Source organism: Oncorhynchus masou, chromosome 29 (assembly GCF_036934945.1).
Source record: "Oncorhynchus masou masou isolate Uvic2021 chromosome 29, UVic_Omas_1.1, whole genome shotgun sequence".
Taxonomy (NCBI): domain Eukaryota; kingdom Metazoa; phylum Chordata; class Actinopteri; order Salmoniformes; family Salmonidae; genus Oncorhynchus; species Oncorhynchus masou.
Genome location: NC_088240.1, coordinates 46,821,373 through 46,836,835, shown reverse-complemented (window position 1 = coordinate 46,836,835; position 15,463 = coordinate 46,821,373). Strand labels below are relative to the sequence as shown.

The 15,463-nt window shown below is 44.8% G+C and overlaps 1 protein-coding gene across 1 annotated transcript in view; it reads left to right on the top strand.

Annotated features, from left to right (window-relative positions):
• The window catches only part of dnah7 (dynein, axonemal, heavy chain 7), a 213,750-nt gene that overhangs the window by 118,532 nt on the left and 79,755 nt on the right, over positions 1–15,463 (top strand). Inside the window, exons 44-49 of the mRNA XM_064945130.1 lie at positions 5,797–6,026; positions 6,376–6,706; positions 7,027–7,373; positions 7,581–7,761; positions 10,968–11,153; positions 12,054–12,217. Of these exons, the coding sequence (XP_064801202.1) occupies positions 5,797–6,026; positions 6,376–6,706; positions 7,027–7,373; positions 7,581–7,761; positions 10,968–11,153; positions 12,054–12,217 (1,439 nt within the window). The remainder of the gene's footprint in view (positions 1–5,796; positions 6,027–6,375; positions 6,707–7,026; positions 7,374–7,580; positions 7,762–10,967; positions 11,154–12,053; positions 12,218–15,463) is intronic.

Genomic DNA, 15,463 nt, shown 5'->3' with positions numbered 1-15,463 from the left:
AGGACAGCCCCCACTCCGACATCCGAAGCATTGGCCTCCACCACAAACTGATGGGACGGGTCAGGATGAACCAATATGGGAGCAGTGGTGAAGCGGTGCTTGAGGTGCCGGAACGCCCGGTCAGCGGGAGGTGACTACGTGAATGGAATCTTGGGAGAGCTGAGTGCAGACAGGGGGGAAGCCAGGATGCTTTAACCTCGGATAAAGCGGCAATAAAAGTAGGCAAATCCCAGGAAACGTTACAGCTGCACTCTGGACGTAGGCTGGGGCCAATTCACCACCGAACGAAGACGAACCGGTTCAACATGTTGCCAGGGCCTGGAACGCAGCTGGGGCATTGGTAAGGCCAACTGGCATGGCCAGGTATTCGTTGTGACCGCTGGCCGTGTTAAAGACAGTCTTCCACTCGTCCCCTTCTTGCATCAGCACCAGGTGGTAGGCGTTCCGCAGGCCCAACTTGGAGAAAATGGTGCCCCCCGGAGCATCTTCGAAGGCCGAGGTGGTAGCGGGTAGCGGTCATTGAGGCCCTGGTAGTTGATGCACGGGCGCAGGGTTTTGTTTTTCTTCTCCACAAAGAAGAACCCTGCCCTGCAGGGGAGGCAGAAGGACAGATACACCCTGCAGCTAGGGAGTCCTCGATGTAGGTCTCCATAGTCTTGGTCCCCAGACCTGACAGAGAGTACTGTCATCCCCGGGGTGGTGTGGTGCCTGGGAGAAGATCCAGCAGTCATAGGGTCGGTGTGGAGGAAGTGGCCCAGGCCTTACTGAAAACATCCCGGAGGTCCTGATACTCCTCGGGAATGGCGAAGAGGTCCGGGGCAACTTCTGAGCCCACAGGAAGATGACCCGGGGCAGGTTGCGCTCACTTCTGACAATGGCCGTGGCAGAACGGGCTGCAGCTCATGACGGCACCAGCAGTCCAGTCTATGATTGGATTGTGTCGCTGGAGCCAAGAATATTCCAGTAGCATGGGAACTTGAGGAGATTGGATTGCCTGGCTGTGGTTCCCTGACACTCGTAGGCTGATTGGAGTGGTATTTGGGTGACCCAGGCTATAGAGCGGCCGTCCAGCACTCTCTAACGTCCATGGGAATGGAAAGGGAATGAGTGGGGATGCCCAGGTCAGACGACAGGGTAATGTCCAAAAAACTGTCATCGGTCCCAGAGTCGATGAGTATCCAGAGATTTTGATGGGTTCCCCCACAGCAGGATGGTATGGAAAGGGGTATGAGTAAAGGGGGGAGGAAAAGTTCTCGCCCCGACCAGTGAGCCTGGTCTTTTAGTGGACAGGAGGACACGAAATGACAAGTAGTCCTGCAATACAGACAACTCTTCATGTGAAGCCGGTGTAGACGTTCGGCTGGGGACAGCCTAGCTCTGCCTAGTTGCATCGGCTTGGGAAGAGGTGAATCGGCAGACTTTGGAGACTTTTGGGGGAACTCGGGTAGCCTCGGGTCCTCTCGGCCATGGAAACATCGGGGACTTCCGGGATGCATAGGAGGCGAGGTGGAATCTTTCCTACGTTTCTGTAGTCTCCAGTCGATCCGGATGGTCAAGGCAATGAGCGAGTTGAGATCCGTTGGTAGTTCCCGGGCTGCTAGCTCGTCCTTCACTTCCTCCTGTAATCCGTGCAAGAACTTTCGCACAGCAATTCCGGGTTCCAGCCAACCTCAGCTGCCAACGTGCGGAAATCCACCACAAAGTCTGCCACATTGCGGGAGTTTGCCAAAGCTGGAGTATCTTCCGGGCAGTCTCTCTCCCGGATAGTGGAGAATCAAAATCTTCTTCACCTCCGTGTGGGAACAACAGTTGTCGTATGCTTCAGCCTGGAGGAGTTCGCACATGGCTGTAGTGCAGGGGAGAGCCCTCCCGGGCATCAGCGTGATCAGGTACGCTATCTTTGAGTGGTCCGAGGGGAAGGAGGAGGGCTGCAGCTCGATGATGAGAGAACACTGTGCGAGAAACGCCCGACAGGTTCCTGACTCTCCAGCAAAGTGTTCCAGGGGAGGTAAGTGGGGTTCTCGGGAAACCGGTATGACTGGGGAGACCGCGCTGCTAACAGCCAGGTTACTGAGGGGCTGGGAGGTTACCGACATGGTAGTCTTCCTGACAGACAACCCACAGAATTGCTCCAGAAATGTGTTCAAAGCGTGGTCATGCCGTTCGGCCATAGTCTAGAACCCTTCGATAAGACCATGTAGCAACTCCTCGTGCCTTCCAATGGTGGCTTCTTCGGAGGAGACGCGTTGCGGAGCTGGCCAGAGTTTGCTGGGTCCGTCATGGCCAGTTCGTACTGTCAAGGTTCAGGAGAAGAACCAGACAATTTCGAAGTAACAAAAGCTTATTACAAAAACAGGGGTAGGCAAACGACAGGTCAAGGGCAGGCAGAGATCAGTACTCCAGAGCAGAGTCTGGTACAGAACAGCAGGCAGGCTCAGGATCAGGGCAGGCAGAATAGTCAAAACTTCTAGAACAGGTGAAAGTAAAACACCTTCCTGTTAGTTCTGTTTAAGGCTACAGGACAAAGCATTGAAGCCACAGACAAATAAGAAGAAGGACATTGTGACCTCTGGTGGACACCTAATTTGGGAGAAGACCCAATGGAACCCTTTTAACGGAGGCCTGGGTCCAACAGAGATACACGATGAAAGGAAGACATTCAACACATAAATACATTCATTATTTCTTACCAAAACCTTGCACACTAACCGCTGCACGTTATCTCAAAAAAATAAATGTCCTCTCACTGTCAACTGTGTTTATTTTCAGCAAACTTAACATGTTTAAATATTTGTATGAACAAAACACGATCCAACAACTGAGACATAAACTGATCAAGTTCCACAGACATGTGACTAACAGAAATGGAATAATGTGTCCCTGAACAAGGAGGTGGGGGGGGTGTAACAGTCAGTATTTGGTGTCGTCACCAGCTGCATTAAGTTCTGCAGTGCATCTCCTCCTCATGAACTGGACCAGATTTGCTAGTTCTTGCTTTAGATGTTACCCCACCCTTCCACCATGGCACCTGCAAGTTCCCGGACATTTCTGGGGGGAATGGCCCTGGCCCTCACTCTCCGATCCAACAGGTCCCAGACGTGCTCACTGGGATTGAGATCCGGGCTCTTCGCTGGCCATTGCAGAAACACTGACGTTCCTGTCTTGCAGGAAATCACACACAGAACAAGCAGTATGTCTGGTGCCATTGTCATGCTGGAGGGTCATGTCAGGATGAGCCTGCTGGAAGGGTACAACATGAGGGAGGAGGATGTCTTCCCTGTAACGTGTTGAGATTGACTGCAATGACAACAAGCTCAGTCCAATGATGCTGTGACACACCGCCCCAGACCATGACGGACCCTTCACCTCCAAATCGATCTTGTTCCAGAGTACAGGCCTCGGTTTATAACGATCATTCCTTTGACGATAAATGTGAATCCGACTATGACCCCTGGTGAGTCAAATCCCCAACTCTTCAGTGAAGAACACTTTTTGCCGGTCCTGTTTGGCCTAGCAACGGTGGTTTTGTGCCCATAGGCAACGTTGTTGCAGGTGATGTCTGGTGAGTACCTGCATTACAACAGGCCTACAAGCCCTCAGTCCAGCCTCTCTCAGCCTATTGTGGACAGTCTGAGCACTGATGGAGGGATTGTGTGTTCCTGGTGTAACATGGGCAGTTGTTGTTGCTATCCTGTACCTGTTTCGCAGGTGTGATGTTTGGATGTACAGATCCTGTGCCGGTGTTCACACGTGGTCTGCCACTTGGAGGACGATCAGCTGTCCGTCCTGTCTCCCTGTAGCGCTGTCTTAGGCATCTCACAGTACGGACATTGCAATTTATTTCCCTGGCCACATCTGCAGTCCTCATGCCTCCTTGCAGCATGCCTAAGGCACGTTCACACAGATGAGCAGGAACCCTGGTCATCTTTCTTTTGGTGTTTTTCAGAGTCAGTAGAAAGGCCTGTTTCGTGTCCTATGGTTTCATAAATTTGACCTTAATTGCCAACACCTCGTTCCGCTAGCGGAACCCCTCGCCAACAGCCAATGAAATTGCAGGGTGCCAAATTCAATCAACAGAAATCTCATAATTCAAATTATTAGACACCATTTTAAAGATAAAATTATTCTTAATCCAACCACAGTGTCCGATTTAAAAAAAAAATATATATATATATTAAAATAACTTTTTGACGAAAGCAGAACATATCATTATGTTAGGTCAGCAACTAGTCACAGAAAGCATACAGCGTTTTTCCAACCAATGAGAGGAGTCACAAAAAGCAGAAATAGAGAAACTTAATCACTAATCTTTGATATTCTTCATCAGATGACACTCACATGACAACATGTTACACAATACATGTATGTTTTGTTCGATCAAATTCATATTTATATCCAAAAACCTCAGTTTACATTTGGCTTTGCCTCCAAAACATCCCGTGAATTTGCACAGAGCCACATATATTTATAGAAATACTCATAATAAACATTGATAAAAGATACAAGTGTTATTCACAGATTTAAAGATATACTTCTCCTTAATTCAACCGCTGTGTCAGATAAAAACAAAAAAAACATGCAATAATCTGAGTACGGCCCTCAGAGACCAACACATCATCAAAAGATATCTGCCATGTTGGAGTCAACATAAATCAGAAATAGCATTATAAATATTCACTTACCTTTTGATGATCTTCATCAGAATGCACTCCCAGGAATCCCAGTTCCACAATAAATGTTTGATTTGTTCCATAAAGTCCATCATTTATGTCCAAATAACTCCTTTTGGTTCGCGCGTTCAGTACACAATCTAAACTCACGACGCGCGGGCAGGTCCAGGCAAAAGTTCAGATGAAAAGTCATAATACAGTCCATAGAAACATATTAGAATCAATCTTTAGGATGTTTTTAATTGTTTATGGTTCATTGAACAAGCATGGTAAACCGTGTTTAAAGCCTTTACAATGAAGATCTGTGAAGTTATTTGTATTTTTACTATCTTTGAAAGACAGGGTCCTGAAAAAGGGACTTTTTTTTTTGCTGGGTTTATATATGATTAATGTGAAGACAGTCCTAGAATATATCCACGATAAATGTCTCTGTTTTCCCCATCCCCTTCTCCGTCTCTGTGTAATAAGCCGTCATAGCTTGTCAGTCCACTGGAGACTTTTGTCTCATGTAAGTGTGTATGTGTACACTCTGTTAGTATTTATTTAATAAGTAACTAAATAATAAGTCAATAAATAATTAAATCAATTTGTGTGGTACTGAATGATTAGCAAAGGTTGGGGTTCTTGCAGATCCAAGAGGGTTACGACTGTTCAGATTGAGACTGATATGAGGTAATGATTAATAAGTGACTGTTATTGATATGTAACTTATCTTACAGAGTTTAATTTGGGAGATGGTAACTCATTAAACATTTTCTTCCGTGGTGCCCAAATTACTAATGAGTTAATTGTTACATTATTATTTTAATTGGGTAACAATTAAACATAGTTATTTTGATTTGTTGAACACTTTTTTGCTTACTACATGATTCCATATGTGTTATTTCATAGTTTTGTTGTCTTCTCTATTATTTTACAATGTAAAAAATAAAGAAAAACCCTGGATTGAGTAGGTGTGTCCAAACTCTTGACTGGTACTGTATATAATTATGGAACTCAGACAGGGTTTTCATTTACTCTGATCTAGGATCAGCTTCCCCTCCCCAATCTTAACCTTGCAAAACTAATGCAAGATCAGCTTCTCTGGGGGCAACTTCACCCTATACCCTCTCCTCTCTCCTCCCAGAGCTGGCCGGAGGACGCGCTGCAGGCGGTGGCCTCACGGTTCCTGGAGGACATCGAGATGACAGACGAGTCACGGATGGGCTGCATTAACATGTGCAAGAGCTTCCACACATCCACCATCGAGCTGTCTGCCTGTTTCCTCTCCGAGCTGCAGCGCCATAACTATGTCACGCCCACCTCCTACCTGGAGCTCATCTCCACCTTCAAGGCCCTGTTGGAGAAGAAGAGAGCGTAAGAAACAGTCAAAACAAGAAGGCTGTTTCTCAATCCATAAGGACGCTTCCCTTTGAGGCAGGTAGCCAACAGGCAGCTGCCTTTGGATTGAGAAACAGCCGACATCTTTTCCCCCCAAATGTGTGGCTTTTACATTCATTTATAGCCTGGTCCCTGATCTATTTGGGTTGTGTAGCCAACACCTGTGGTTGTTGGCAAGAGAGCACTAAACAGATCTGAGTCAATGTTAGTAATTTTTAATATAGATGCAAGAGATTTTGATATTATGCCAGTGGTTATGAATATATTACTACCCATTAAACTGACATTATTAAGCTGAAACACCCAACACTCTCTGCATCCACAGAGAAGTAATGAAGCTGAAGCGCCGCTATGAAGTGGGCTTGGAGAAGCTGGAGTCTGCAGCCGCCCAGGTAGCCACCATGCAGGTGGAACTGGAGGCCCTGCAGCCGCAGCTGCGTGTGGCCAGCAAGGAGGTGGATGAGATGATGGTGGTGATTGAGCACGAGTCGGTGGAGGTTGCCAAGACAGAGAAGGTGGTGAAGGTGGATGAGGCGGTGGCCAACGAACAGGCCATGGCGGCCAAGGCCATCAAGGACGAGTGCGACGCCGACCTGGCCATCGCCATGCCCATCCTGGAGTCAGCCCTGTCCGCTCTGGACACACTAACCAACCAGGTCTGAAAATGATTGGGAGATTGGACTATAAAGTCAATGTAAAGCAATCTCCAATGGACTTGTCTTCTGCTTTATCCCAACCCCTCTCAGAATTCAGCCTTTGCCCACCCCCCTTCCAAAATAATGCAGGATATTTTTTCAATTGCCATTTAAGTCAATGTATAACTTTATATAAAGATGATGCTGAATGGACCAAATCCTAACTTGAGAATCATGTGCATAGCCTAAATCTCTCATAAACATTAAAAACAAAAAAAATGTGCACATGCACAAACAAAGTTCAGCCCTAGGTGACTGTGATTGTTTGCCCCTTTGTCTAGGACATCACAGTGGTCAAGTCCATGAAGAGCCCTCCACCGGCGGTCAAGCTGGTGATGGAGGCCATCTGCATCTTGAAGGGCCTGAAGCCGGACCGCATTCCTGACCCCTCGGGCTCCGGCAAGAAGGTGGAGGACTTCTGGGGCCCGGCCAAGAAGCTCCTTGGAGACATGAAGTTTCTTCAGAGCCTTCACGAGTATGACAAGGAAAACATCCCACCCCACCTCATCGCCATTATCCGCAAACAGTACATCACCAACCCAGACTTTGTCCCAGAGAAGATCCGTACCGCCTCCACGGCCGCCGAGGGGCTGTGCAAGTGGGTGCGCGCCATGGAATCCTACGACAAGTGAGTAACGTGTAGAGCTGTGTAAGAAGAATTGTGATCACATTCAATAGTACAGTACAATATAGTCTATTCTTGAATCTCACAAGGATACTGAGTTGTATTATTGAAGTTAATTGAAATAAGCCTTGGTGGTTATTATTAGAAAATGTTAAGTTACATTTCCTGAATGGAACCCCAACCTATATATTCTCTCCTCCTCTCGCTCAGAGTGGCCAAAGTGGTGGCCCCTAAGAAGGAGAAGCTATCTCAGGCCGAGGGGGAGCTGAAGGTGGCCATGGAGAGCCTGCGTAAAAAACAGGCTGCCCTCAAAGAGGTCCAGGACAAACTGGCAAAGCTGCAGCAGACACTGGAGGCCAACAAGAACAAGAAGGCTGAACTAGAGAATCAGGTCAGTGGGGTTAGGCGCAAATTACAAAGGTGAACCATCATCTCCTTCAATACACCAGCCAGCTCTGGTTAGCAGCTATCCACTTCCTTTCAAATATGTACATAATGGTTGAAGACCAAAATACAAATGTATCAGTATTTGTTTTAGTATTACATCCATTAATCTAATGGAATATAAAGTTGAAGTCAGAGGTTTACATACACTTAGGTTGGAGTCATTAAAACTTGTTTTTCAAGTTTCTTGTAAACAAACTATAGTTTTGGCAAGTCGGTTAGGACATCTACTTTGTGTATGACACAAGTCATTTTTCCAACAATTGCTTACAGACAGATTATTTCACTTATATTTCACTATATCACAATTCCAGTGGGTCAGACACTAAGTTGACTGTGCCTTTAAACAGATTGGAAAATTCCAGAAAATTATGTCATGGCTTTAGGGGCTATTTGACCAAGAAGAAGATCGATGGAGTGCTGCAACAGATGACCTGGCCTCCACAATCACCCAACCTCAACCCAAATGTGATGGTTTGGGAAGAGTTGGACCGCAGTGTGAAGGAAAAACAGCCAACTAGTGCTCAGCATATGTGGGAACTCTTTCAAGACTTTTGTGAAACCATTCCAGTTGAAGCTGGTTGGAGAATGCCAAGAGTGTGCAAAGCTGTAATCAAGGCAAAGGATGGCTACTTTGAAGAATCTAAAATATATTTTGTTTTGTTTAACACCTTTTTTGGTTGCTACATGATTCCATATGTACAATGGAGAAAATAGTACAAAGAAGTATGTGTATCCAAACTTGTAATATATTTTTTTACACCTTTTCCACCCCAATTTTGTGGTATCCAATTGGTACAACAGTCTTGTCTCCTCAAAGCAACTCCCGTACGGACTCAGGAGAGGCGATCGTCAAGAGCCGTGCCTCCTCCGAAACACAACCTAACCAAGCCTCACTGCTTCTTGACACAATGCCTACTTAACCCGGAAGCCAACTGTACCAATGTGTCGGAGGAAACACCGTACATATGGCGATGTTGTCAGTGTGCACTACGCTCAGCCCGCCACAGGAGTCGCTAGTGCGCGATGGAACAAGGACATCACTGCCGGCCAAACCCTCCCCTAACCCGGACGATGCTTGGCCAATTGTGAGCGCCGCCCCATGGGTCTCCCTATCAGGCCGGCCTCGACAGAGCCTGGACTCGAACCCAGAATCTCTAGTGGCACAGCCTTAGACCACCACGCCACTCGGCAGGCCTGTATCCCAACTTTTGACTGGTACTGTATATATCTATATAATATTTTGGTAGTTTATTACCCCTTTTTCGTTATATCCAGTTGGTAGTTACAGTCTTGTCCCATCCCTGCAACTCCCATACGGACTCAGGAAAAGTGAAAGGGCGAAGGCCATGCGTCCTCTGAAAAACGACCCTACCAAGCGGCACTGCTTCTTGACACACTGCTCGCTTAACCCGGAAGCCAGCCACACCAGTGTGTCGGAGGAAACACCATACAGCTGGCGACCGAAGTCAGCGTGCATTCGCCTGGCCCGCCACATGGAGTCGCTAGAGCGCGGAAGGACATCCCGGGCCAGCCAAGCCCTTCCTTAACCCGGACGATGCTAGGCCAATAGTGCGCTGCCTCATGGGTCTCCTGGTCGCAGGCGGCTGCAACACAGCCTGGAATCGAACCCGGGTCTGTAGTGACACCTCAAGCACTGCGATGCAGTGCATTAGACTGCTGTGTCGCTCGGGAGGCCCCTGAATTGTTTTAAAGTATAATTTTCAAATGAGTTCTATAGCTCACTCCCTGTTGGCACCTGCTTAACACGATTTGTGGTAGCTCGACTTATTGGCAGAATTTTTGGCAATAATTTTTCCCGATTTTAACATTTGCTTGAAGAGCTTATACAGTGCATTTGGAAAGTATTCAGATCCCTTGGCTTATTCCACATTTTGTTGCTTACAGCCTTATTTCAATATGGATTCAATTAAAGCAATTCCTCATCCATCTACATACAATTCCCCATAATGACAAATCGAGAAAAAAAACGGTTTATATTTTTTGTATTTTTGTAATTACATACGTACAGTGCCCCTTGTCTCTCGATGTGCAAAACTGATAGAGACATACCCCAAGTGACTTACAGCTGTAATCGCAGCAAAAGGTGGCGCTACAAAGTATTAACTTAAGGGGGCTGAATAATTTTGCACGCCCAATTTTTCAGTTTTTGATTTGTTAAAAAAGATTGAAATATCCAATAAATGTCGTTCCACTTCATGATTGTGTCCCACTTGTTGTTGATTCTTCACAAAAAAATACAGTTTTATATCTTTATGTTTGAAGCCTGAAATGTGGCAAAAGGTCGCAAAGTTCAAGGGGCCGAATACTTTCGCAAGGCACTGTATTTAGACCCTTTGCTATGAGTCTCTAAATGTAGCTCAAGTGCATCCTGTTTCCATTGATCATCCTTCAAATGTTATTACATCTTGGTTGGAGTCCACCTGTGGTAAATTCAATTGACTGGACATGATTTGCAAAGGTGCACACACACCTGTCTATATAATGTCCCACAGTTAACAGTGCATGTCAGAGCAGAAACCAAGCCATGAGGTCAAAGGAATTGTCCGTAGAGCTCCGAGACAGGATTGTGTCTGGGCACAGATTTGGGGAAAGGTACCTCTTGAACACCAAAAGACCAACAATCATATAGGGGCTATCCCAGGCGATCAGAGTAGATGCAAGTACTCTAATATAGTTTTATCTATTTTCATTTAAACTTTCTCAACATGAAAAGTAACCATACTAAGCTAAAACGGGGAATTAAACAGCCATCAATCGACAATAATTTCTGTTCTATTTAAGATTGAACTGTTATTTTTCAAATCTCTTCCAAAAGTAACTCCTATGAACAAATGTTTGGAATGATACTGAGTGTCATTGTTGAGTGTCCTTATTAAGTAAATTGTTGGTAAAGCCTGCCTTCAATCATTCAATCAAAGCAACATGATAATTGTATTTTTATGGTGTCGTAGCCTCTGCTTTAAACAGGGCCATGTTCATGTTCAGTACAGATGAAACGAGCCGTTTTGAAACAGTGAAGGTTCTACCCAAACTATTTCAAAACGTTTTCCCATTTAGTGACTACTGAACGCGACACAGACGGGTAATGTTACAAATCCTCAGCCCTGTCCTTCCCTTCTCGACCTCTAGGTGACATTGTGCAGCAAGAAGCTGGAGAGAGCTGAGCAGCTGATTGGTGGGCTGGGTGGCGAGAAGACTCGCTGGAGCGAGACAGCCTTTAACCTTGGGGATCTCTACACCAACCTGACAGGGGACATCCTCATTTCGTCAGCCATCGTAGCCTACCTGGGGGCATTCACCTCCAGCTATAGACAGGTAGGTACACAGTGGTGGTACACAGATGCATCATGAAAGACTGGTCCATACTGTAGGTACACACACAAATATACTGGCTCAGAATATACATACTGGTTAAAGTAGGTAAATACAAGGTAGAGACATACAAAGGATATCCTCTATCATGACATTATCCAGTCAATACAGGAATTGAAAATAATTCCTGGAGAGAAATTCCACATTCTTTTCAACTGCCAGGATATTGAATAGAATTGACTCCAACAATGAAATACAATAATGTAAAGGGTGATATTGGATCCCTGGTGCCAATGTGCAACAGGTCGTACTTGGACATAGAGTTACAGTGACATACAGGTAAAAACTCAGGCATAAATGGATATAAAGGTGCGTATATGAACATGCTGCCATATAGAGGGACATAAAGAAATACAGTATACAGCAGAGGTAGATACTGTACAAATTAAAAAAGGTACATACAGGGACATAGAATCAGTTTGAAAGTCAGTGAGCACTTGAGAGAGTGTTTATGTCTATGTGCATGTTTGCCTGTGTGTGTTTTGATGCAGTTGGCCTCAGTCAACACTAGGAGCTTTGATGTGACAAAGACGAGAGGACGCCAGATAGTTTCAATATTTAACTTGTATGCTTTTCTATGATGCTCAAAAGGAACTGCATTAAAGAGTCTCCCTCAAAATACGTTATTATTGCGACCCCCGCATCCTCTCACGCAAGTATTTTTAACAACAAACACGAGCCGTCATGAAAAATAGATGACACTGATCAAAACATTGTTGCGATTGTGGGAAATGTTTGTGATTAAAATATTTTTTTTAATGAGCTGAAGATATGAAATTATTACTTTTTGATCTATGCTCGTGGGATGGTGTGCTCCCATGTCTATTTGTATGTGCATTCCAGGCTCAGACCGAGGAGTGGATGGAGCTGTGTAAGAGCAGAGACATCCCGTGCTCCAGCAATATGTCCCTGATGAACTCGCTGGGCGAGCCAGTCAAGATCCGCAGTTGGACCATCGCCGGGCTACCATCGGACAGCTTTTCTGTAGACAATGGCATCATCATCTCGTAAGTCCACAACCTAAACAAACATATTACCTCAGCCACCACTTAGAGTACTTTTAGCAACCCCCTCTGGTGATACATGGCAGCCATTGTATGCCAACAGCCTTGCTCAATAGCACATTGACAGATTTTTCACCTAGTTGGCTCGGGGATTTGAACCAGCAACCTTTCAGTTACTGGCCCAACGCTCTTAACCACTAGGTTACGTTTAGGTTACGTTTCAATCTCACTCACCATGTTCTGTTGCCTAATGCAAGAACCATAGGAAGTCTCTCCTGCTGACTGTCTAGGTAGAGACACACTTGGGGCTCGCAACTAACTTTTTTCCTCACCGTCCCGAAGTACAATTTCAGCATCCCAAACTTAACTTGAACCGTCCCAAACAAAGATTTGCACTAAAATTACACCAACAAAATACAAAAAAACGGATGAGCATGCTTTGTAATGTTTCTATAACTATAAATCTATTACTAGTAAAATGTAATGTGGTTTATTGTTTCATTACATTTTTTGTGACCGGAGTCTTTTAACCAAAATATTACAGATGAATCAGACATTTTCACCCTCCCCTTTAAGGGTGGGAGGTTACCGTGGTAATGCGACTTCAGTCATGTTTGTGCCTGTGAGATTGAGAGTCTGACTAGTATCGTAGTATCGTAGTATTGTTTCTCTTCCCTAGCAGTTGGAAGTCAAACATTGACAAACAACCTAGCGTGTGAACAAAAATATGTAAATAGCTAAGGAACACAAGGACAAAGTCTCAGTTCCGTAGCCTTCCATTTCAGCTCTTCATGCGGCAGGGTAGCCTAGTGGTTAGAGCGTTGGACTAGTAACCGGAAGGTTAAGTTCAAACCCCCGAGGTGACAAGGTACAAATCTGTCGTTCTGCCCCTGAACAGGCAGTTAACCCACTGTTCCTAGGCCGTCATTGAAAATAAGAATTTGTTCTTAACTGACTTGCCTAGTTAAATAAAGGTAAAATAAAAAATAAATGTGAGCACGCACAGCCCCAAGCCAAGCAGTGTTGCAGCGCGAGGCAGAAATACTTTGCACGTTTTAAAGTGTGCATTTGGTGCAGGTCAGGGAGACAACCATATTCTCTTGAATACCATAGTAGCTAGCCATAGCCTACAGATAATGCAAATGCCACAGCAACTCCCGACACACGTAAACTCAATTCCTGGCCGGCAGACCGCAGACAGGCTGGGAGAGAGTAAAATGTGCATTCTAATAGGCCTATTTGCCCAACATTGGAATGATATTCTGATATTATACATTTCCATAACCTAAATAATTACATATGCCATGCCTAGCCAGCAATATCATTGTTTGAAACGTGGACATTTTACATAGCCTCTCTTACCTTGCTTTTAATAGCCTACAGCCAAAATCCGACCATAGACACAAAGCTAAGATTTCCTGGTACTGTATGCCACTGAAACCAGCATTTATTCTGTCCAAAGGCAGTAAGGCAAAATCCTATTGTTGCATCTTCAGATATTCCTTCTTTCTAAGTCTATACCATTAAGCTGAATATCAGTCTCTGTCGTATTATAAGAAACGCTGGCATCAGATGTGCGTTTGAGAATGGTGTTCTCCAGTAATAGCATTTTGGAACATTCACGCAAATGGCCGAGACGAGTGAACACATTGCTGCGCTTGTAATGTGAATTATTCATAGTTTATCAACTTTTAAGCAACAGTTGAAGTTGGAAGTTTACATACACCTTAGCCAAATACGTTTAAACTCAGTTTTTCACAATTACAGAAATTTATTCTAGTAAAAAATCCCTGTCTTAGGTCAGTTAGGATGACCACTTTATTTTAAGTATGTGGAATGTCAGAATAATCGTAGAGAATTATTTATTTCAGCTTTTATATCTTTCATCAAGTTCCCAGTGGGTCAGAAGTTTACATACACTCAATTAGTATTTGGTAGCAATCCCTTTAAATTGTTTAAATTGGGTCAAATGTTTCGGGTAGCCTTCCACAAGCTTCCCACAATAAGTTGGGTGAATTTTGTCCCATTCCTCTTGACAGAGCTGCTGTAACTGAGTCAGGTTTGTAGGCCTCCTTGCTCTCACAAGCTTGTTCAGTTATGTCCACATTGTCCATAGGATTTAGGTCAGGACTTTGTGATGGCCACTCCAATACCTTGACTTTGTTGTCCTTAAGCCATTTTGTCACAACCTTAGAAGTATGCTTGGGGTCAATGTCCATTTGGAAAACCCATTTGCGACCAAGCTTTAACTTCCTGACTGATGTCTTGAAATATTGCTTCAATATATCCACATAATTTTCCTTCCTCATGATTTTGTGAAGTGCACCAGTCTCTCCAGCAACAATGCACCCCCACAACATGATGCTGCCACCCCCGTGCTTCAAGGTTGGGATGGTGTTCTTTGGCTTGCAAGCCTCCCCTTTTTTTCTCCAAACATAACAATGGTCATTATGGCCAAACAGTTCTATTTTTGTTTCATCAGACCAGAGGATATTTCTCCAAAAAGTATGATCTTTGTCCTCATGTGCAGTTGCAAACCGTAGTCTTTTCAAACTGTAGCTTTTTTTATGGCGGTTTTGGAGCAGTGGCTTCTTTCTTGCTGAGCGGCCATTCAGGATATGTCGATATAGGACAGGTTTTACTGTGGATATAGATACTTCTGTACCTGTTTCCTCCAGCATCTTCACAAGGTCTTTTGCTGTTGTTCTTGGATTGATTTGCCCTTTTCACACCAAAGTACGTTCATCTCTAGGAGACAGAACGCGTCTCCTTCCTGAGCGGTATGACGGCTGCGTGGTCCCATCGTGTTGAAACTTGCGTCCTATTGTTTGTACAGATGAACGTGGTACCTTCAGGCGTTTGGAAACTGCTCCCAAGGATGAACCAGACTTGTGTAGGTTTACAATTTTTCTTCTGAGGTTTGGCTGATTTCTTTAGATTTTCCCATGATGTCAAGCAAAGAGCCACTGAGTTTGAAGGTAGGCCTTGAAATACATCCACAGGTACACCTCCAATTGACTCAAATGATGTCAATTAGCCTATCAGAAGCTTCTAAAACCATGACATCATTTCCGGAATTTTCCACGCTGTTTAAGGCATAGTCAACTTAGTGTATGTAAACGTCTGACCCACTGGAATTGTGATACAGTCAATTATATATGAAATAATCTGTCTGTAAACAATTGTTGGAAATATGACTTGTGTCATGCACAAGTAGATGTCCTAACCGACTTGCCAAACTATACTGTG